The sequence below is a fragment of the Lolium rigidum genome, chromosome 1 (assembly GCF_022539505.1).
Source record: "Lolium rigidum isolate FL_2022 chromosome 1, APGP_CSIRO_Lrig_0.1, whole genome shotgun sequence".
Classification (NCBI taxonomy): Eukaryota; Viridiplantae; Streptophyta; class Magnoliopsida; order Poales; family Poaceae; genus Lolium; species Lolium rigidum.
This window is the reverse complement of record NC_061508.1, coordinates 233,494,967-233,518,706: the sequence shown is the minus strand read 5'-3', so window position 1 is coordinate 233,518,706 and position 23,740 is coordinate 233,494,967. Positions and strand designations below refer to the sequence as shown.

General features: G+C 44.4%; 4 protein-coding genes across 4 annotated transcripts; 2 read left to right on the top strand and 2 right to left on the bottom strand.

Annotated features, from left to right (window-relative positions):
* Window positions 1–641: 641 nt before the first annotated feature.
* Window positions 642–4,921, top strand: LOC124656096 (single-strand DNA endonuclease 1-like). The gene is made up of 14 exons (XM_047194904.1): window positions 642–709; window positions 806–963; window positions 1,110–1,171; window positions 1,262–1,389; window positions 1,488–1,539; window positions 1,611–1,683; window positions 1,842–1,915; window positions 2,444–2,503; window positions 2,650–2,794; window positions 2,886–2,985; window positions 3,139–3,221; window positions 3,318–3,418; window positions 3,499–3,629; window positions 3,851–4,921. Exons 1-14 carry the CDS (start codon window positions 642–644, stop codon window positions 4,803–4,805), a joined length of 2,190 nt encoding a protein of 729 aa, XP_047050860.1. The 3' UTR covers window positions 4,806–4,921.
* On the bottom strand, window positions 4,816–6,369 carry LOC124683321 (molybdate transporter 1-like). Its single transcript, XM_047217863.1, has one exon. The coding sequence runs from the start codon at window positions 6,367–6,369 to the stop codon at window positions 4,975–4,977; it is 1,395 nt and encodes a 464-aa protein (XP_047073819.1). The 3' UTR covers window positions 4,816–4,974.
* A 2,128-nt stretch (window positions 6,370–8,497) lies between these two features.
* On the bottom strand, window positions 8,498–13,584 carry LOC124691428 (protein odr-4 homolog). Its single transcript, XM_047224715.1, has 11 exons — window positions 13,494–13,584; window positions 13,154–13,387; window positions 12,676–12,774; window positions 11,650–11,738; window positions 11,228–11,344; window positions 10,862–10,967; window positions 10,626–10,710; window positions 10,425–10,534; window positions 9,565–9,701; window positions 9,218–9,314; window positions 8,498–9,002 (listed from the first exon to the last, which is right to left on the bottom strand). Exons 1-11 carry the CDS (start codon window positions 13,575–13,577, stop codon window positions 8,703–8,705), a joined length of 1,458 nt encoding a protein of 485 aa, XP_047080671.1. The 5' UTR covers window positions 13,578–13,584; the 3' UTR covers window positions 8,498–8,702.
* Window positions 13,585–16,009: 2,425 nt separating this feature from the next.
* LOC124691418 (choline transporter protein 1-like) lies at window positions 16,010–20,990 on the top strand. The gene is made up of 10 exons (XM_047224707.1): window positions 16,010–16,308; window positions 17,208–17,566; window positions 17,682–17,827; window positions 18,216–18,399; window positions 18,892–18,965; window positions 19,143–19,256; window positions 19,354–19,710; window positions 19,834–20,112; window positions 20,258–20,485; window positions 20,584–20,990. The coding sequence occupies exons 1-10, from the start codon at window positions 16,094–16,096 to the stop codon at window positions 20,773–20,775; spliced, it is 2,148 nt and encodes a 715-aa protein (XP_047080663.1). The 5' UTR covers window positions 16,010–16,093; the 3' UTR covers window positions 20,776–20,990.
* Window positions 20,991–23,740: the final 2,750 nt, after the last annotated feature.

The window sequence follows — 23,740 nt, the reverse complement described above, 5'->3', positions numbered from 1 at the left end:
TTCCGGTCAGATCTCGACAGGGAAAAGAACGAGCCGTCGCGTGAGAGGAGATGTGCAGGTGGAGGAGGTCGGGGTGAAGGTGGAGGTGGTGGTGGTGGAGGAATACCGGCAGTGAGGTGGTCTCCATCGACGGCATGGGAGCTTGGATCTGGGCAATCGCAGGAGGAGATCTAAAGTGGGCCCCACGTATGTTGGAGTAAAGCGGCAGACTAGCGCGCGACCTGGAACGAGCGATCAAACCCATCGAACGGCACGCGACCTGGAGGCACCGTGCGCTCGCAGCCTCCGAAGGAAAGGAAGACTTTTCCATATGTTTAACTGAAAACGATGAAATTGAGCATTCTCGGGCCAGGCCGAGGTCATGTGGTTGATGTATACACAATCCATGAATGAACTGAATGCGCCCTCTGTGTATCTGTGGACGAAGTTTGAAAGCGTATTACAGAATTATGTAAACTTGTGCAAGAGGCGTGCCACGCGGATCACCGCGTTCCCGAAAAATTATTACCCAGAAAACAGCCGTTTTCCCAATTTTGAAACCCAATTGCAAATCCCCACCACCACCGGCGACCCCCCCTTTCCGTCGTCGTCGCCGCCGGCGTCTCCTCCGGCTCCGGCAGTGCGGGGCGGCGGTAGAAGCCATGGGGGTCAAGAACCTGTGGGACATTCTCGACTCCTGCAAGCAGAAGCTGCCGCTCAATCACCTCCAGTGAGTCCCACAACCCTGCTCGCTTTCTCGCGTGCGTGTTCCCCCCTCCCTCACCTTCCCCCGCTGATTCCGTGCTCTCCATCGTTGGCGGCTCAGGAACAAGAAGGTATGCGTAGATCTCTCCTGCTGGCTCGTGCAGTTCTGTACCGCCAATCGCTCGCCGGCTTTCGTCAAGGACAAGGTCTACCTCAAGAACCTTTTCCACCGCATCCGCGCCCTCCTCGCCCTAAATTGCAGCCTCATCTTCGTCACAGGTCAATCCCGAAATATCCCTCGCCCTACCCTATTTACGGTTTCCCACCTAGGGCTGTAAAATTTAGTGAGTAGGGTGAATGAAATGGGTTGCCAGATCAGGTTTTGTCATAAAATTCAGTTCTTGGATGTTCTTGTTTATCTGCAGATGGGGCAATACCTTCAATCAAGTTGGCTACTTATAGACGTAGGCTGGGATCCAGTTCTGAGGTCAGTTATGATTTGACCAAACTCCACACTTCCTGGAATATGATGTGGCCAATTTCATTTGTGTGAACCCAGTTGCTTGATTCACTTTAGGCTAATTGCGATGATACGAGTTCGCAACCATTGACCTCGCTGCGTCGGAATAAGAGTTCGGAATTCTCGCGCATGATTAAAGAGGCGAAGCATCTAGGGTTGGCCCTGGGCATCCCTTGCTTGGATGGGTAGGTTTCTCTCTGCTCCAGTCAATCCATTAATTGATAATAGACCTGAAATTGTTGGAAGTCTTCCCGTAACTGTATTCCTTGGTTTTCTTTAACAGCGTGGAGGAAGCAGAAGCACAGTGTGCATTGCTAAATTTAACCTCAGTGTGTGTAAGTACAATACTTCTCCTAATCACCTGATATCATGCATGTCCACTTATTTATTCTTTATGTTTTATCAGGAAGGCTGTTTTACATCAGATTCAGATGCTTTTCTTTTTGGCGCAAGGACGGTTTACAGAGATGTTTTCATAGGTACAGTTGACCACTAAGAACTGCTGGTTTGTTGAATGTTACTATAATTATAAAGAACCCTTACATTGGATTGTCTGCTTGTTTATTTTTTATTACAAAGCTGCCCTATCTGTATAGCCTAAACTCTTGTGATTTGCTCATATTCTCTCTCAAAATAGGGGATGGTGGTTATGTCGTTTGCTATGAAATGGAGGACATAGAGAAAAAACTTGGTTTTGGCAGAAAATCGCTGGTATGTTGCATGACCTATCCTGCTTGAGTTGACCCTATGGGATATCTTGTAACTGATAATTTGACTCTTCCATCAAATACAATATGACCAAAAAGAAAAAAAATCTGATAAATACCCCAAAGAGATGCAGCAATTATATTCGCAATGGTTCTATTCTGTTCATCTGACATGCTAAAAGTAGATAATTTCCACATAGAGTTATTTTAGAGATACCAAATAAAATTACCTTTGATATTTTTATTTTTTTGTCAGCAAGCTAGCATGGAATGGTTTATAGTTACATAAAGGTCATGGGGGGTTGTACACAAATAAAACCGACTAGTACCATTGTTTGCTCAGTCCGGTAAATGTTCAACAACAATAGAATGATGCTACCTGCCCCCAATAACTAATTAAAAGACTCACCTTTTTAGTATTTTACTTGTTTCTGCTTCATCAGGAGTTTTAAAGTGCTTCCTATTTTCTAGTCCTAGAATGCACAAACTTGATACATTCTTTTGAACTGGTTCTCTCTTCTGAACTTTCCAGATATCACTTGCGCTGCTTCTTGGTTGTGATTATTCTAATGGAGTTCGTGGTTTTGGCCCGGTAAGCACGGAATGCATAGTGTTTATTCTTGGACTGCTGACTCTGTAATACTCTATAACTTAGTACAGTGTGATTGTATTGGATGAGTTCTTATACTTAACTATCTTAAACTCTATAGCCTGTAATGGTTCTCTTATGTGCTTCAGGAAGCAGCATGTCGTCTTGTAAAGTCTGCAGGAGATGATTCCATCCTTGATCAGATTTTATCTGATGGAGTAAAAGCTACGAGAAAATGTAAAGGGAAAAAAGTTGGCATTAACCAAAACAAGGCTGGTGATGTAGTTACATCTGGTAAAGAAGTTTGTAATGTGTATTCCTTAGCTATGTAGTTACATCTTACACTGTTACCACACACATAATGCACTGTATTTCTTACTTACAGAGGTTGGGATGAGTCAAGATTCTGGTGGTCAATTCCGTGAGGTAATAAACGCATTTCTGGAGCCAAAATGTCACTCACCTGATTCCGAAAATGTGCAGAGGTAATTAATTATTGGATTACTGCCTTTTTTGGTTTGTTATTTTCAGGTAAAAAATGTAGAAATATGCTTCTTCAGTTAGCTCTCTTCCTCTCTTCTTTTGCAACATAAATCGTACGGTTTTCTCTTGATTATTAATATTTTTTATGTCCATAGGGTATGCTGCCAGCACCCGTTTCGTCGGTCAGAGTTCCAACAGATATGTGAGAAATATTTTGAATGGACCCCAGAGAAGACTGGTATTTGAAATCCTAGCCTGTTTTGCCTGGATTTAGCAGCTATATGCCATAGGAATGTACTATCACTATTACTTATGTCCTTGAGAATGTTTACAGATGAATACATCCTTCCTAAGATAGCTGAGAGAGAACTTCGAAGGTTTTCAAATCTTCGCTCGACGTCTTCAGCTCTTGGGTTGAATCCAATGTTGAATGAGGTAGTATCTTTGCATTCTCGGGGCATTTCTGAAGTAAACATTCTAGTTCTACTTATCAAGTCGAAGCATCTAATTTGCAGATTCCAGTACCATGCCCTGTATTGGCAATCACGAAGCAGCGAAAAGTTCATGGAAGCGAGTATTATGAGGTTTCATGGAGAAACATGTATGGGCTCCAAACTTCAGTGGTTCCAGGGGATCTCATCAGAAGGTAGTAGTAATTTCACCCCTCCTCTCCTACACTGCAACAGCCAAGCATTTGCTTAAATTCTTATCCTGTATAAGAGAAGTTCAGAAGTATAAATTAGTCTATATTGTCGCTATTATAAGTGCTCAAGTTCAACTGTAATATACTTATCTTAATATGCGATCATATTATAAGGAGGATTTAGTTTACTAACCTTTTGAAGTGCCCCACCTGTGCAATTACAGCGCATGCCCAGAAAAGATAACTGAGTTTTTGGAAAAGAAGGATGAAGAGAAGAAGCAGAAGAGGAAAGCTAGGCCCAAGAAATCAGCACAACAAGCTGAAGTAAAAGATGTTGATGCTCGGCTCCAAGAATTGTTGTTAGGTATCGAGTCGGAGTGTGCCACGTTTCCGCCTGCAAGCAGTTGCCCTCAGACAGCAGACGGACATGCCGTGGTACCTGGCATGGATATCGTTGATCTGTCTTCTCCATCGCCGCCCCTCCGGGCATGCAAGTCCCAAAAGTTCATCGGATCAACCACAGCTACCATGAATGGGATTGATCTGCAGTGCCAGAGTCTGCTGACCGATATGACGGAGTCACAAAGTAGCACCCAGTCAAGTGGTGCTCATAATTTGGAGTCACAGAGTAGCACCCAGTCCAGTGATGCTCAGTATCTGGAGTCACAGAGTAGCACCCATTCCAGTGATGCTCTGAAGTTCACCCTGGACGACGACCTGATTGATCTGTCATCACCCCTGCCTCTGGTTGCTGATAGACCTTGCAGCTTGCAAGACTTGCCACCCTGCAACAAAGCTGAACGAAGAGCTCTGACAGATCTAAGCAATCTTCCTGAGAAAGGCAGCATGCTGGGCGCTTCAGATGGCAGACATAAATCTGGAACCGGCGACGGCTGTGTGCCGGTGGAAGCATCATCGCCAGTCGTCGATGGGGCCCAGGTTTCCAGTAGCCGAAGTAATGCTCAGATTAATTCATTGGCGGAATCAGAAGCTGGCGCCATTGATTTGTGTTCTCCTTCCCCGGCCATTGTCAACAGGAGAAGGAACGTTAAGCTTGACAAGAATGTCATAGACATTAGCGAAGCTGACAGTAGTGTTAAGTCTCCTGAAGATGATGATCACGAGAGGAAAGCGAGAGAGCTAAGATTGTTTCTGAAGAGCATAAGAGATGAACTGTAATAATACTGTATATCTGAACGCTTGATTAATCTGGTTTATCTGATCCAATTGCTGGTGTCTATACTTTTCTTTTTAGAAATTGGAAAGCTTTCATTACGCCTGGCCTATGCATCGATAGATGCATATAGCCTAAATTGGTTACTGTACATGTATCCAGAGTTCTCATTTTTTACATGGAAGAAACTGTCCATGCCCTGAGCAGCAGCAGGCCATGCGCCACCATGCCGCAGAGGAAGCCCAGCGCGGCGCTGGAGCCGACGAGTGAGACGGCGGTGCAGACGAGCATGACGAACGCCTCCGCCTTGGTCGACATGTCCCTGGCAGCGATGGCCAGCTCCACGCCGGCGAAGAGCAGCAGCACGCCGAGCAGCCCGACCGGGAAGTTGGTGAGCACGCGCAGCACGGAGCCGCCGAGGAGCAGCCCCAGCGCCAGCTTGAGCCCGCCAAGTGCAGCCACGCACGCGCCGCTGCGGCCGCCGAACTTGTACTGCCCCGCCAGCCCGCCCGCGCCGTGGCAGCACGGCATGGCGCCGAACCAGCAGCCCACCAGGTTCATGGCGCCCATGGTCACCGACACGGACGTCGCCGACGCCTCCTTCTCCGGGAACAGGTCGCGCGTCAGCTTGCACACGGCCACCACCGAGTTGAGCACTGACAGAGGGATCTGCGGCACCGCGCCCTTGATGAACCCCTGCTTCCACGCCTCCCTCGGTATGTGCACCACCCGCATCCTCGATGGCCCCAGGCGCAGCTCCTTCACCGCCGCCGGATGCCGGATGATGGCGAACACCACGCCCAGCACGAACACGATCACCGCCGACGGGATGGCCGACGCCCAGCGACGCCTCCAGCTCCTGCGGCTGTTGTTTCCTTGGCCTCCTTCTTCTTCTTCTTGGTCGGCGACAACGGTGCCCGGCGCCACTTGGACTTGGTCTTCGCCGGCGCCGTTGACGAGGATGATGAAGCAGACGGCGGCGAGGGCGAGCACGAGGCCGTCGAGCCCGGCCCAGGGGCGCCTCCCCGCGGACTTTCCCTTGCTGAGGTCCTGCTCGTAGCGAATGTACTTGACGGCAGCCATGGCGAAGTTGAGGCCCTGCGCGAGCTGGATGCCGCGGACGACCGGGAGCGGCACGAACCAGTAGACGAGCTTCATGAGGCGGGTGACGCCGAGGAGGAGGACGAAGGCGCCGGTGAGGATGCCGGCGGCCATGATCTCGGGGATGTCGAACGACGGGTCGGAGAGGGCGGCGGCGGCGATGGACTTCATGGGCTGCACCGGCATGGGCACGCCGTAGACGAGGCCCGTGACGGCGTTGTAGATGCCGGTGAAGATGAGCGTGGTGCCGAGGTCGAGGTGGCGGGAGAGCGACAGCGAGAGCACGATGGGGATGTAGGTGCCCAGGTCGCCCATGGCGCCGTTGAGCTCCGACCACACCGACCGGAACGTCAGGTTGTCGCGCGCCCGGCCGAGCAGCGACGTCGGTTGCTTGGAGGCGTCGCCGTGGAAGCCGGTGAGCGCCTCAGGATCGGCGGTGGTGGTGGCCATCGCCGGTGCCGATGTCATGTTTGTGTTGGGGAAGGGGGACTGAGGTTGTTAGATTAGGCGCCAAACAGAGCGCAGGATTTATAGGAGGGAAGCATTAGCACGAGTGACGTCTGTGCTACTTGTTCTACTTGGTATATAGTACTGTACTTGCTTGCAACTGTTGTACACTTGTATTTTTTTACAGATCTGACCTTTGGCAAAACTAGGGATGGCACCGCAGGTTATGGGTACGGGTCGAGCCATCACCTGTCATCTTCAATCTTATCCGTCACCCGGCAGGATAAATGGGTACCCATGCCCATCGATGGGTACAAGATTTTTCCATACCCGTCACCCGGTAGGGTAAATGGGTACCCACGGGTAAAAATACTCGCACTTACAACACAATAAATTTGGCCCCAAAAAAAGTCATAAATAACATGTAACCATAATTTATAAAAACAACACATTATAAACATCGAAACATAATTATGAAAAAGAGCATATTATAAGTTGTAACACTTTTCCATAAACAACAACACATCGGGATGTGATCACGTAAAGAGTATATAAACCACGGCAGACACATGACATAAGGTGAAGCGGTCCTAAGTAGGGTCTAATCCTCACTGACGTTCCACCCACTGTGGGATAGGGAAGCTGAGGTTTGGCCTAGCTACATGAATATGTGGTTAGGAGGAAAATTAAGTATGTCGGCGGTACACTTGTCAAATTTTTAGGCCGGTAAATGGTACGCGGGTATGGGTTCTATGGTCCCATACCCGTACCCGCTCTATCTGATGGGTATGAAATTTTCCCATTGACGTATCCATGGGTAATATTTTATCTCATACTCGTGCTCCTAATGGGTTTTTATCCGGCGCGGATCATGGGTACCCATTGCCATCCTAGGCAAAACTAATGGCTCATCTAACTTCTACAAAGCTATTTCGAAATCTAACCACTGGATTCAACACTAATGGGGATCGATGGAGCCAAAATTTTGCAGGTCGACGCCAAGGAAATTTGACTAGACGTCGAGTAAATTCGACACGAGATATTTTTAGCGGTTAGGCGCCGCGCTGGCCCTAGACCTTGTGGCGCCGACTTGATTCAACACCAGAGATATTTGGCGCCGATATGCACTACTTTGATTTCATACTAGTCGGTGAGGTTAGATTCCGAAATAGTTTCACCGAGGGTCAGATGAGGCATTAGTTCTCCTAGTTCTCGGTCGACCTAGAATTAATTTGATTCTCGATCACCCAATTCCATACACAATTCGTGTGTACTTGTGGGAAAAAATGCAATTGCATACCCACATGTAATTGCGCACTCATATGTAATTCTAATGTGCACGAATCTTGAAGCAAATCTTACGTTTTAGAGTTGATCTAGAAGTAACTTAATTCTCTGTTAATCTAGAACTAGCAAAAGGGATGAAAAAAATCTTTCTTGTATTATATTTTGTGGAATGCTGAACCGGTAGCGAATAAAACAAAAGATCCAAGTGCAGAGAGGCTGAGATGTGAGTTGACTGTGCAGAGGCTATACCTAAGCGAGTGCAGGTGTTGCCTTGTAGTACTATGTCAGTTTATCTTTATCCGGGCCTAGTTGGGAATTGAGCTGAACTGCTGGTGATTTGTTGGCTCATTGACACACCAAGAGGCAGGCGGCAGGGCAGCGAAAGTCAGCGTCTATTGGCTAGTGTGCATGTATGTAAGCTACAGCTTGTTTAACGGTGTTCTCATCTTGGCAGCAACGACAAATATTTGGATGATATTTAGAGCTGCAGACAGAGATATCTTGACATGTCAAAATCAAAGCCCAATCTGAGAAACAGAGATTGGCTGCTGTTGGTTGACTTTCATTTCAGGTGGTTCTCGTCAACAGTCAGATGCCTACTTCCCTAGGCCAACACTCACTGGTAGCGTCAACTTAGCATATGATTAACAACTATACTACCAGCAGAGAACACATTCGATGCCAATGTTTGCCAGCCAAACAGGAGAAAGATTAATTAGGAGCCGTCCATCTGTTCGCAGGCCAGATGCCTTTTCTCTTCTTTTGGTGGGTGCAAACTGGAGCGTGATCATGAGCTTCTACTACTATGGTAGTCTAGGCATCACACATCTCAATGCCCAAACAATGAGAACGACCCCACAGCTTACATCACCCAAAAAATACTCCATATAAGATTTGTCCCTCTCATAGAAAAGGATGGTTCATGTATGCGCAGCTGCCGCAGCACCTACAAACAGTTCGCAGAAAAGGACTCCACACTTTTCACTTCAAGAGTTGGATTTTGGACAAAAATGTAAGATACACAAAACATGTCATCTTGGTTTGGGTGATGTAACACATTTAATTAATCAGGTTTTCGAGTTGGCGGAAAATGCAAACATATACCCAACCAAAAGAGCAACCAGGAGCACAAACAAAGCAGCTAGGATGCTGAAACTGCTGCTTTGTGCTCTCCTTGAGCTTTTCGCCTGTTCAGAGGGCCCATCTTTCGGACTGGGCTCAGCACGTGCACGTGACGAAGCACCAGGCACCACATCCCAGAATGATGCTATCGTGGCGGAAGCCGCTGCCACTTCTGGTTCTAGGATTGAGGAGTCCTCCAGGTCTGTTTCCAGTGATATCACTTCCTTGCAGCGTTCTAGTGCGTCCTGCAGGTAGCACACACAAGGTGAGTCAAGTCCAACATATCCTACTATGTTCTTAGCAGTATGCGAGACAAAGCCATATGCCACCAGACTAACCAGCGAACAAGATATAGGGGATATAGGCATGCTATGCACGTACGCTACAAGAGTTTATTATTCTGGGCTTGATAACTGAGATCCCTGGTGCATTCAAACTATAGCTAGGAGAACAAGAGTACCTTTGTTGTCTCTGATTGCTGCAGGTAGTCGCATATATAGGAGCCAGCCAACCAAGGAATCAGAATCCTTCGAGGGAATGAGAAACTATAAGGTTCTCTGTTTGCAAAAAGAAAAGATGTGATCAGTTGCGTAGAAGAAACATGCATTGCAGAGATGCTCCGAATAAAAAACTGCATCAGTTTAGCCTGCACGTTTTTTCACTTATAATCAAAGGAAAACTATGTCTGTATTATGATTCTGGAAACATTAATCAGAGGAGAAGTGTTGGGTGTAAAACTGTAAAATATGGCGGGTGTACTTTCCGTTCTATTCAAAACAGAAATATTGCCCAGAAGATAGCAAATACCTCAACTCGTGAAATATAACTTGTGTGGCCTTCTGAGATGGTGAATTCTCCACATCATTAGTGGTCGAGTCATCGTCTACCTCATCATCATCGAGGATGATATCCAATCTGCTTCTTAGGCTCGCAACGATGTCCGCCTTAATAGGGAGGAGGATTGGTAAAAAGGCAAGCATGCAATACTATTAGTTTACTAACCATTAAAATATATTGCTTAATTCTAACAACTAATTTAAAATGACTATCTTATAAAACAAAAAGTTAAAATGACTAGAAATAAACCAATGCAGGACCGATTTATAATGTTAACTCTTTGGAGATTCAATTCAACTATAATAAGGAGCAGTTAATACTGCAGTGGCAAGTAACCTGCAGAAAAATCTAGTACTCCCTCCGATTCATATTAATTGACTTCAGTATAGATGTATCTAGAACTAAAATGTGTCTAGATACATCCATATTAGAGTCAATTAATATGAACCGGAGGGAGTAACAATGAAAAGCACCAACAACATCAAAGCCTTTTTTCCAAGCAAGTAGGGGTAGGCTAACAATGAAAAGTACCACTAAGTGAAAATAAACATCTACAGTTCTACATTGCAGACACCGAATAATTATGCAGTATATATATAGTTAATAAAGGGTTCCTATTGTTAAACTTCAGTAAACTCATGAAGAATCAGATTGTTAAAAATCCCAACCCAGTGTGGAAATGTCTATCGAAATGCCTATTCATTTTCACCATGACAAGTTATTTTTCAGTTGATATCCAGTCATACAATTTGGTGGTTCCAAGCTCAAAAAGACACATGTTATAAGAAAGTGGCAACTAGATAACAGCGGGAATTTTATCTCATAAATACCTTCAGATCAGATATAGCTTCTGTGATAGATTCTTTTGGGCCCAAGTATGCCAATGCACTGACAGATCCAGCAAAGACAAGCAACCCAGCAACTCCCTCTAAACTGCATTCTTTAGTGTAAGCACTAACTATTAGGCTCTGAAATAATAACAAGAGAAATGAACTATATAACACAGTAAAAAACAGCATTAGGGGAGGCACCTCCGGCAGGCAAATTTGTCTTGAAAGGTACAAGAAAATCGACTTTGTGTGAACTCTCTGAAGTGATGGTCATATCATCTGACAACTAGATGAGAACATAGAGAACATTATAAGCTTAACTGGGTGTTATACACAAACAAGAACTTAAAGAATTCACTGTCAGTCTTTTAGGGTGATGCACATTATTGGATTTACTGCACTTCTCCAACCAAAAAGGCCAAGGAGTGGTAATTTACCAGAACTCCGTCAACTAAAGCTTTGGCATTCTGCACTTCCTTTGTGAGATGACTGATTGCCTTTGACATAACTTTCTTAAAAGACTCGGCTTGGACAACATTCAACCTACGCCAATATGCATTGTAAGTATATAATCACTCCAGAATGAGACAGATGAAAGCCCACTAAAAGGAAAAGTAACATTGCCAAATTCACGGATTTGCTACAGCACATGCGACTATAAACTGACAAGTACAGTTGTTTGTTTTGGTAAATTAATATTTAACAAAATTCAGTTCACCTAAAATGACACCCTTCTAGCTTTAGGGCATAAATGACACAAGGATTTCCCAGATAAGTATTAGGCAACATTCCGAAAATAGTACCTTGTCTCAAAATTGTATGTGCATCTGAAAGTCTGAAGTGAAGTTAACAGTTTGCTAAATTTGAAGTCACATGGCCTTAAACTTCCTGATGCCATCTCACATATACGACAGGCCCACCTGTAATGGATAAAATTTCTTATGTTATGACCTGCGTGTGTATTAACTGTATTTGTTCCTTCCAGAAAGGAACTGAAATCAGAATGTAGCTGAGCAATGAAATTTTTACATGAGCAGTAACAATTATTGACATAAAAAATTAGGACAGTCACAATAAAAGAAACCAGATACGAATTGTTGAAATCCAAGCTCGGCAGATTCCTAAAGTTTGATCAATCCAAAGTGCTAAGAAGATGCTGCCAGCCTACCACATCTACTTATTGGGGGAGAGGAAATCAAAGTAAGATAGCAAAAATATACAGTACCTTCTCGGGCTGTAAGAGAGATGAATGAGCAGCCTCTCATCAAAATCACTGCCGTACCAAGGAACTGCCTGAGAAACCACTCTAATGACCTGGAAAATAACATCAGTTTGATAATCTGTACAATGGCATGCCCTAGAACCCCAATACAAGGAACAACAGAATTACGAAGAAGTCACTGTATATGCCTAAAAGATCAGAAATACGCTGGCAAAACAATCTAAATACATCCCAGCAGAAGGTACACCGACCCCAAAATTCACCAAAAGAATCAAACAAGAAGTTGGTGCCTGTTGGTCTAAAGATGGTCATTATGGCATGGTAAAAGGCTGTTACAATTACAAGGTAAAGGTATCCTACTTGTTACATTCAAGTTGACTCATTACGCCAACATTCTTATAGCTAGGAATGCAATCAGAACTAGCAGAAGCCCACATATAAACATATCATAAGTCAACCTAGGAAGAAATTATACTAAGCTGACTTGGTGTATACTTAGAAACTTGTTTTGCGGATTGGCGGTTTGCATCCTTAGTTACAGCAAAGACCAGACCACCTAGGAAGTCGAAGGGCCAGGTAAGGGAGGATAGTTGGGCCGGTTAGGGCAGTATAGTTGGCCCAGATCAGCACATCAAATTGGTTAATTGCTGAGCTTTATTCCAAAGACAAGAGAGATAAGACCAACAAGAGCATGCCTACTCGATTTGGCAAGTGTTAATGATTTAGCTAGCATCATCTTATACTAGAAATATTTTATTGTCACTAGAAAATATAGCATGGAACATCTAATATGAAGCACTAACCAAGCCTAATTTGTAAAAATCTTCTCCTTTCTATAGTTCTATGGGCAATAACTCGGACTTGAGTTACATTATGTCTTCTCACAACCTTATTTTGTTATCATATAATAAGTATATGCCCATCTCATTCCAAATAGCAAACCCGTGAACGAGCAAGTTTACAACACTAAAAGGTGGGCTGGCGACCCAACAACTGTAGTACAGTTATTTAGGACATTATTATTGGTACCTGTGATAAAACAGAAGGAGAAGTCGCTTTGAAGGAGCCTTCAGAGGCCCATACGTAGATACCTATGACACTCATTCCTCCAAGGAGCATCCTCGACACCTGCAGACCAGGAGAAAATTTGAGCAGCATTTTCATATATGTAGCTAATCCTAGTCGAAATGACAAAAAAGGTTGTGCTACCCTGGAACAAGTTCGAGCAAAAGAACCAAAACATGGCTGAATTTTGAATGCAATTGACCATACGACTCACATCAGACACATATTGCTGGTCTACAACACTCAGGCCTGAAACTTACAAGAGAGAACTAATGATAGAAGCCGGATTTTGTTGCAGACTCCGTAGGATGAGTTTGCATCTAAGAACGAAGCAGACTCTAAATTGTCAATGTTGATGAGTGCTACTGCTATCCTAAAGCTTCAGAGATTAGGTAATGTTAGGAGTTTGTGCAGAGTAACAGGTGATGACAGGAGGCTGCACCTGTCGAGCGTGCTCAGCGACCCAATCGACATCGAACTGGAGCGTCGGTGGCGCGTCGGAAGAAGACGCGGCGCCACCCTTACCGCCTCCCTTGGACTTGGCCTTGCCAGCTGAGGGGGCGGCGGCCCGGAGGGAGCAAGCAGGCTCGCCGGCGTCGGTGGGCGGCGTGGGGAGCAGGGAGTAGACGAGGGCGCGGTCGGAGGAGGCGCTGAGCTTGCCGACCACCAGCCCCACCTGCACGCAGGAAGAACCGGTCAAATCAAACATCCGCTTCCACGACGGCGGCGGGCTGAGATGCAATCGGACGAGCGCAAGGAGGGAGGGAGGAAGGCGGGGTGACCTGGGCTCGAGGGGCGCCGGAGGAGGCGACGGCGTCCTCGAAGGCCTTGATGCGCGCCTCGTCGGCGACCACCGCCTTCACCATGGCAGGGCGATCTGGTCTGTCTGTCTGCGCCGGAGTCGTCGAGGAGCCGTCACTTCACGTGACGCAACACGCGGCCCACCGCTTTCGCCACCTCATTCACGTTTTTTTTTCGATAAAGGATGCTTTATTACTTTTGGTAAGCAATTACATCCAGCCTCTGCATAACCAGGATGCACACAGCCGTTTATGTATCTGGAATCAAAGTATATAACAAAAAGGCGAAATACATATCGAAGCGATGAATCATATAACGCCTAAGATGAGGGTGGTGCAACAATCCGCGGACTATGCCGCCACCCATGTAGGGAAAAAGTATCCCTCGCCGTAGCCTCCAACCGTGTACGGACCTCCGTAAATAGGTCTCGGTTCTCCACCCGCCGAAGAGGTAACCACGAACGGAGAATACCTGTACATCTGTAGATGACCTGCAACAAAGAACAATTTTTATCATTAAAAATCTTGTCATTTCTACTTAGCCAAAGCGCCCGTATAACTGCAAGCGCCCCCACCCTAAGAAGCAACTTAAACCTTGAGCCGACACCATGAAGCCAGTTGCCAAAGACATTGGCTACACTAGTCGGGGGATACAGGGTAGACGCTACTTGGATGACTGACCAAATAGAACGCGCAAAATGGCACTGGAAAAAAAGGTGTTTAATAGTTTCATCATGATGACAGAAAACACACCTTGAACTTCCGTGCCAATTTCGCTTCACAAGATTATCTTTAGTAAGAATAACTCCTCGACGAAGGTACCATCCAAAAATTTTGATTTTTAATGGTATCTTCATCTTCCGCATTTTCTTATTATTATCAACCGGTGTATCGTAGTGAAGGATCGCATTGTATAACGATTTAACCGAGAACTTGCCATCTACATGAAGATTCCATCTAAATTCGTCCGGTTCGGGTGATAGATGAATATCTCCCAGTCGGTGAATTAGATCATTCCATGCTAATAGTCTTTGTCCAAGTAAAATCCGTCTGAACGTCACATTCGGGGGTGAGGTAGCCATTACCGCAACGAATGGTATCACCTTTGCGACGAACAATACTATACAGAGCGGGATACTGTTCACTTAAGGGAGCATTGTCTAACCAAACATCTTCCCAGAAACGTATCTGTTCTCCGTTCTTAATCGAGAAAGTACCATGGCGAAAGAAAACATTCTTTGTCGCCATGAGACCAGCCCAGAAGTGAGAATCCCCAGGTTTCCAAACCACTTGGGATAAAGTCTTCGAGCCAATATACTTTCTCCGAAGGATAGTTTGCCATATCCCCTCCTCGGTAAGAAGCTTAAAAAGCCATTTACCCAGCAGAGCTGAATTCTTAACCTCTAGGTCGTGAACTCCAAGTCCGCCTTGATCTTTGGGACTACAAACTATACTCCATTTCACCAGTCGGTATTTCTTTTTCTCGCTATCCCCTTGCCAAAAGAATCTGGATCGATAATAATCGAGTTTATGCAGAATTCCTTTCGGCAAAAGAAAGAATGATAACATATACAGTACCATATTGGTGAGTACCGAATTAATGAGTACCAATCTTCCTCCCAGGGACAACAATTACCTTTCCAACTACTAAGGCGTTTTTGTAGTCTTTCTTCCACAATTTTCCATTCAGCAATTGTAAGTCTCCGATAATGAATCGGAATACCCAAATAGCGAATAGGAAATTGGCCTTGCCCACAACCAAACAACTCTGTATATAGAGCCATATCATTTTGGGCATCACCGAAGCAGAATAATTCACTTTTATGGAAATTGATTTTCAATCCCGACAACTCGCTCGAACGCTGACAAAATTAATTTCAGATTACGAGCCTTTTCGAGATCATGATCCATAAAAAGAATTGTGTCATCGGCATATTGAAGGATAGATAACCCCCCATCAACCAGATGTGGGATCACACCTTCAATTTGACCATCAGACTTGGCACGCTCTATGAGTATCGCCGACATATCCGCTACAATGTTAAACAACATCGGTGATAGCGGATCTCCTTGGCGTAACCCTTTTCGTGTTTGGAAATAGTGACCGGTGTCATCGTTAACCCGAATTGCCACACTACCTCCATACACAAAATCATAAATTAGAGCCCGCCACTCAGGAGAAAAACCTTTCATCCTGAGTGTCTCGCTGAAGAAAAGACCAATGGATCTTATCATAGGCCTTTTCGAAATCTAATTTTAAAATAACCCCATTTAATTTCTTAGTATGTATCTCATGTATTGTCTCATGCAAAACTGCCACTCCATCTAGGATGTTTCTTCCTTGCATGAAAGCAGTTTGCAAAACTGCCACCTCATTCACGTAAACAATAGTGTCACCGTCTTCCTGTGCCAGGTTGCGTAAACTGTGCTATACGCTTTTAGCTCCGATATCACTTTCTCAGTCCCAGTGAAGAGGAAGCCGGCGGCAGCAGCACGAGCATCACTTTCCCCATTAACCCGAGGAGGAAGGAGGCAGCACTGCTCCAATCCAGAGCAGCTGAGCTGAGCTCGGGGAAGGTGCAATGCGAGGGCCCATCGACGACATCATTGGCCGCCACTTCTCCTCCGCCGCCGCCGGAGCCGGAGGAGGAGGAGGAGGAGGAGATGACGCCGCAACCGGCGTCATTCGACACGACCGGAAGTGCCGCGACCTGCCATTCCTCGCCCTCTTCGCCGCCTTCTCGGTCGCCATGATTGTCAACTCCAGCTTCGGGTTCAACCAGGGCAACCCGCTCAGGTCGCTCTCCTTCCCCACCTTTTTCTTGCTCTTGCATTCTCTTTCTGCCGCTGTCGGTGCCGCTTAATTTCCATTAAAAAAATCCATTAGGAGTGACTCCTCTTGGTGAATGAGTGCCGCATTTGTCTATTTCGCTCTTGTTTCATGTAGATCTTTCGAGGACAAGTTAAGCTTAGGGGGCTAAAACATGATACTCCTAAATGGTTCCTGCTCGTTCATTTTTTGCTCCTTTTTTCTACTCTCAGTTACAGTTACTGTCTGCTCCATTATGGAGCTTCCATAGCGTTGAATCTATGCTCAATTTATTCCAAGTAAACCATGTATTTGCCCCCTAGTTTCGGCACCCTTGCAGCACGGAATATGGTCCTTTATAATTCTACTTTTAGCCCCCTTTTGATGTTTGCTAGTTCCAACTGAGTAGAAAACGCAAGAAGTGTTTGTTGCCTATTGTGGAGCTTCCGTCCACTCTATGCAATGCATTCTTGTTTCACTAATCTTAGAAGTGAGGTTTTGACCAAACGAGGAGAATCCTTGCTTCCACCCTCCAATTCAGCACACACACAAAGACAGCAAAACAGTGTGGTCCTTAAAACGGTCCGTTGCTCACATTGCCATCATTCATGTATTGCTGTTCCCATTTTTGGCACAGCTCTTTTAAGGAGCTGCAGAGATTTATTGCTGTAGTTGTCTGCTCTTACGAACATTGAGTCCCCAGTCCCCACAAAGAAAGTGATGATTCTACAGGGTGCGAGTTGCGCAGCACGAAAGATTCGTTTTGTTGCAAACATTTCGTGTGCTACTCATTTTGCGTTGTTAAAAAAATGTTTTAAGAACTTATAATGGCCTTTGTTGGCGAAGATATCCATATATAATTGATATTTTCTGCTCTGGTCATGCAGGCTAACTTATGGACTAGACTACAAAGGGAACATATGTGGCAGCAAACATGCTGATCCAGATTTGAGTGAGCTGGATGTCCGTTACTGGATGAACCCCAACCAGGTGTACCAAAGTGGGCTAAAGGATAGCAAAATTGATCTAGCTGATGCTAAGTCCATCTGCCTGATGGAATGCCCCTACCCTGCAGAAGATGGGCTGAACTTTGTCTGTGATTACCCGGAAGGTGACATACGGCTCTCTGTCGATGATTGGATTGACAGGGACTATGATTATTTTGAGTACCTCACTCCCGAGATGAGGAACACTTCTCTTCAGTTGCAGGGTCCATGTTACCCCATCATATTTCCAAGTATAAATGGTAAGTCTGGCATGAATAGTTGAATATCAAGTCCGCGAATACTCAGCAAGATGCTGCCAATATCTGAGGAATGCAAAGTACATCCGCTAATTTTATTCCTTTTCTGTCACCGCAGTCTACTGGAGCTGCCAGTTTATTGCACGGCCATCCAATGTCTCTCTGAAGCATTGGCAGCGGATGGGTGGTGCCAGCATCGATGAAAACATGTTAATAGACAAGACTATTCACAATACCATCAATTATAAATCTTCTGTCTTAAAGGTTTGTCTTTGTACTGCTTGCACTGTCAGTCCATCTATCTGTCTCACAAGAAATTTATTGTGCCTATCTGACAGGTCTGTCCATGTATAGGAAAAGCATAGTTTTGTTCTCTGGTTGAACATTATTTTTCTGCAAGCTACATAACATTAAATGTTCATACAACAAGGAAATACTAGCAGCCACATGTCTTTCTAAAATAAACTATCAGCCACATGTGTTTCTAAAAAAACTAGCAGCCACGTGTGATTAATATTATTTGGCTAAATTTATTAGATTCAATTGGAGAATTATGGTCCTGCAAATAAATAGATAAAAAACTGAGAGCCTTGCACATGGTTGCATGCCCACGTGTAGATTCTTGGAACTGATACCTTTTTATATTGTGCAGAGATATGTTGCAGATATTGGGAAATCCTGGCCTGTGTTAATCGCTTGTGGGGGGTTACTCCCACAGTTTCTAGCAGTGATATGGTTAGCGATGATCCGTTATTTTGTTGCGGGGATGCCATGGATAACAGTGATCCTCTTCAATGCCCTTGTAATATCCGTCACAATGTTCTTCTATATAAAAGGTAGGATGCACCAATCTACTCGTAAGTAATAACTACTCCCTGTGCTCCATAAACCAAGGCATATAAATTAGGTCAAAGTCAAACTAGATAAAGTTCGACCAAACTTATACAAAAAAGAAAAACTCTATAATATCAAATCAATCGTATTAGATACATCATGAAATACATTTTTCATAATATATGAATATAGTTTCATAATTGTTGATAGTTTTTTCTAAATGTTAGCTCAAACTGTACATAGTTTGACTTTTGACCAAATTTATATGCCTTCTCTTATGGAATGGAGGTAGTAATAACTAATAAATACTGATACTAGTATTATACTACCCCTGTTCCAAAATGTAAGGCTTTTTAGAAAGCTAATTTAGCTTTCTAAAAAGGCTTATATTTCGGAACAGAGGTAATAGTTGGTAAAATGGCATCATGTGATCTTTATCAGCGCAGATTGTCTTATACATATTCTCATGTATTCTGACTATTTTACGTGCTCAGCTGGCTGGATTGGCAATGATCCCTTAACTGTTGTAATTGGTCCAAGTGATCCATATGTCAGCATAAGTGGACGGGTATGCTTGTGCCTCCTATTGATATTACTCCTTCTGATCCATAATAAGTGTCGTGGTTTTAGTTCAAATTTGACTAGAAATGAACTAAAACCACGATAGTTATTATGGATCGGAGGGAGTAGTTTTAGCACTATACTGCTAAGCTTCTTGTTATCTCACCATTTATCTTTTTGTTAGGAAATAACCCACCTTCATGTTGCTGCTGTATTGATGACAATAGTAATGATCATTGCTTTATTGACTTCAATAGCTATAGTTCGGCGTATACTGAAAGCGACATCTGTCCTTAAGGTGCGTATGGTGCTGAATCAACTGGCTTCACATGCACATTGTCTCCCTCAATAAGCTTTGTATTTTCTGAGCACTCATCAGGATGAATTGGATGCAGGTGGCTGCAAAGGTCATTGGTGAAGTCCAGGAACTCATTATTGTTCCGGTCGTACCATACCTCGCCCTTGCTATCATCTATATGTTCTGGTTTGCAGCCACACTATATCTTTTCAGCTCTGGTCAAGTTTTACAAAATGATTGCAAAGCAAACTGCTGTACCTTTGATCTAAAGGAGGGAAAAGTGAATTGTGACAACTGTTGTGGGTACAGTGTCCATTACACCCCTCATATTGGCATTGCCATTTTTTTCCACCTATTTGGTTGTTACTGGGCAACACAATTCTTCATCGCATGCTCTTCAACTGTAATTGCTGGATCAGTTGCTTCATACTACTGGGCACGTGGTGAAACGTCGGTAAGCACCACACAAATCTTGCTCTGGCAAACAATAATAGACGTGAACTTCCCAGTGATGTTCATCACCTCGACCTAGTTAAGTATTTTTCTAGATAACACTAGAAGGTACTACTTTGTGCAGCACAACGATGTTATGCAGCATGACATAACGTTTCATACCGTGGTGTCTTCACTGAAGCGTTTGCTGCGCTACAGTCTTGGATCTGTGGCTCTAGGTTCACTGATCGTGTCCACCGTAGAGTGGGTGCAGTCGATACTTAAATCACTACGCCGTAGGCTGAAAACGGTTGATTCAGCTGGTGGAAGCAGCTTCCAGAAGACAGTGTCATCTTCGTCTAACTGCTGCTTGGGCTGCATAGATTGGACCATCAAATCAGTGAACCGGAATGCTTATATTGTGGTAAGTATCAGCGCTTATCCTACATGTTTCCTTCTTAACTGTGTATGTTATCTTCTTGACAGTATATGTGCTGCTTTAGTTTCCCTTGTTAGGCTAGCTTGTGGGATATGAATGGGTTTCTCACCATTGCGAATGGCTAGTGCAGATTGCCACTACGGGGAAGGGATTCTGCAAAGCTTCTGAGCTCGCGACCGGGTTGATAATGAACAACATACTGCGCATCGGACAAGTGAACGTCATAGGGGACGTGATCCTCTTCCTGGGAAAGCTGTGCGTGAGCCTGTTCAGCGCGCTCTTCGCGTTCCTGATGCTGGACAACCACAAGTACAGGTCTGCTCACAACAAGATATCATCTCCACTCTTCCCTGTGCTGGTAAGCAAGTTGTATCATTTCGAAACATGGTTGAACACAGCATTCATCTTTGATGAATACATACGTATCCGGAGTTAACTAATCGGCGGCGCTTGCAGTTGTGCTGGGCGCTTGGTTACGTGGTGGCTCAGCTTTTCTTCGGGGTGGTGGAGGTGGGGGTCGAGACGATAATCATGTCGTTCTGCCAGGATGCAGAGGAGCACGATGGGGAGGCTCAGTATGCGCCCCGTCTCCTAATGGAGACGCTGGGTGACCCAAGCCAGCTACAGAGACTCACGCAGGGACCTTGATGAAGCTTTCTTCCCATCATTGATTTTACTGTAGTATTGTTATTACGGTAGTTCAGTATAATGTAACAGTTGTTTGGCCTGTGCTGTTGGGTGGGTAATTGACTTATGACTATTGAATCTTGGTGATGACTGACATTTTTAGCGAAAGATGGAGAAGTCTCTACTGGATGATGTAACCAAGATGAAAAGGTCCAGTGTATGATGTTTGTTTTTGATGCGTGGTTATGTTCACAATTCAACCAGCCAACATATATCAGCATGATAATTCTGATAGCAGCTGTCCGGTACTGGCATTCGTTGTCATGACCAGCAAGTCAAGGAATGGCCTGCGTTCCTCTTCGTACTACTCCAAAACTTGCTACTTTTGCTGCACATTGCACTTAAGACGAATTTTCAGTGATGATTGATGATCATGTGCTGTGAGTATTGGCAATCGGACGGAAATCAGAGTCACCGCCAACGTGAAGCACCCCAACCTCGTGCCACTCCTCAGCCCACCGCATCCTCGTCTACGAGCACCTCAGCCACGGCAGCCTCCAGCGACCCGGCCACGCTCACCTGGAGCGTCCGGCGCGGCGTGTGCGTCGGCAATGGCGCACGGCCTCGCGTTCCTGCACGAGGGCATGGCGTCCGGCACGATCGTGCACCGGGACATCAAGGCCAGCAACATGCTCCTCGACGCCGCCTACGGCGCCAGGATCGGCGACTTCGGCCTCGCCGAGCTGTTCCCGGACAACGCCACGCGTCGCCGGCACGTGCGTAGAGCCAGTGGCTCAACCGTGTTTGCACACACATATGAGGTACTCCGTATATGATTTGACTGACAAAGTTCAGGCCAAATCTTCTTCAGATGAGCGCGTGGATCGTTGGCACCAGGAACTGCCTTGCGAGAAACTTATACTCGTGGAAGAATGTCACGAAGTAGAAGAATGTCGTCTTCGCCTGTCCTTCTAGATATATTCTCGTGGAGCCAGTTCCGTTTGGATGTCTTTTTCTTTTCTTTGTTTTGTTTGTCTTGTCTTCGAACTCAACTGGGCGAGTCCACAGCTCACCTTGAAAACTCGGTGACATTTTGGTTGCATGTTGAATGGAACCAATGGATTTCACCCCTTTTGATCTAAAAAAAATGGGGTAGATGATTGATGATTACATTGAAGTGATGACTCGCAACATTTAGAAATCTTCTCCGCTGAATTGAGGACCAACGTCGGAGCTCTCGCCCGTCTCTAGTGAATCAACCCCAGCAGCACAAATATGGCATAGGCATTCTGATCACCATCTTTAATTACCAAACGTGATCTTTGAAACACATAACTCACCCGCCAAAGAGCTCGAGGATGCCATCCACCACGGATTTCAATGGATGGCAGCCTCGTTAGAAAATGAGAATGGATCGCTGGTTAGATAGCTGCTTGCGATCGTGCTTCAGCCCCGTATTGGTGCACAACACCGTAGCCACAACAAGTATAGTGGAAAACTGGTGAAAAGGGTGAGACCCCAAGTTCAGAATCCTCACTCAGGTGGGAGGTTGGTCGCTATAGTTCTTTTTTTATAAAAATAATATATTAATATCGCGAAGATACCAATTATACTCAATCTCCGTATCAAGAAAATGTCTAAAGACAACAAAGACGCACATAGCCAAGAAAAAAGATAAAAAAAAATGAAACAAAGACCCCGTCAAGGTGATGAAACACTCGCAACAACAGCACTCTAACCACCACTGAAGACAACATCCGGACTACAAATGAGATTTTCCAAAAGCAACCCCTCCAAAAATGAAACAATGCACAAGCATTGGCGTCGCATGCCCGAAAATCGTGGGGTTTCACCCTAGAGAAAGTCCAAGTTTCTAAAACAATGGATTCAACAAGCCATTGCCAGGTACAACCAATGAAGGCCAGACCTTGGATTTTTACCTAAAAAATTGTGGCCAGACCTTAGGTTGGTCGCTATATATGTGTAGAGATTGTATGGTGTTTGATAGCGAAGTTTCATCTTTTTCTAGATTATCTACGTGTATATGCCTCCGTAAGGAACATCACGAGTTGATTGCAACGGTGTGTATGCGGTTGGAGCATGTGGCCAATGATGTCTTTAATTACCCAACTTGTAAAACCATTGTGTTGTTATGAATTCAATAAAACATCCTTTATGAAAATGTGCTTATATGTAGCATACCTTTCAAAGTGTTCCAAAGTGTTTCGGGGAAAGATGTTCTGCTGACAACTAATGAAATGTGTTCCAAAGTGCACGAATAACTAGGACCACCCAATTAAAAGTGAGACTACATGGTACTGGATGAAGCCCAAGTCACCATTGCAATCAAAAATATCTTGTGTCTGAAAAGGGTTTTAACGACCGATACTACACTATCTAGAGATCTTGATGTATTTTGGCCTCCTCTAAATTTTGCATATGAGTGTTTGTTCGTGTTAAGTTTGCATTATATATGTAGATATTAATGATATTAGTTTAATATATTTTATAATGTAACCAAGTTTGTTTCTCTTTATGTTCTTATAATGTAAGCTTACAATTATTTACATTAAACTTGTATACTTAATTATAACTCCTTTTTGTCAATTCACACACATATTTCTTGATGTTCTATATTACCATACAATAAAATATAAATCATATTACTTTTATATATATCACATTGGAAACACATTTAACCAAATCATTTCAAGTGTGGGGAAATAATAAAAGACAAGATCCCATGCCTTCTTGGATTAATTTATAATAATAGCATGGATATTGTGTATATATTTGCGTGTATCCTTATATATCTTAATAAAGATCTTTATATTGTATACTAGATGATATATTAATATAAATTTATTGTATCTAACAAGATATACCCAAATATAAGAATGAAGAGTATATATGCATTGAGAATTGTGATGGTGTTGTCCCTTTTTGGGTCAAGTGTATCTTATATGTATGATTGAGCTGAATAATA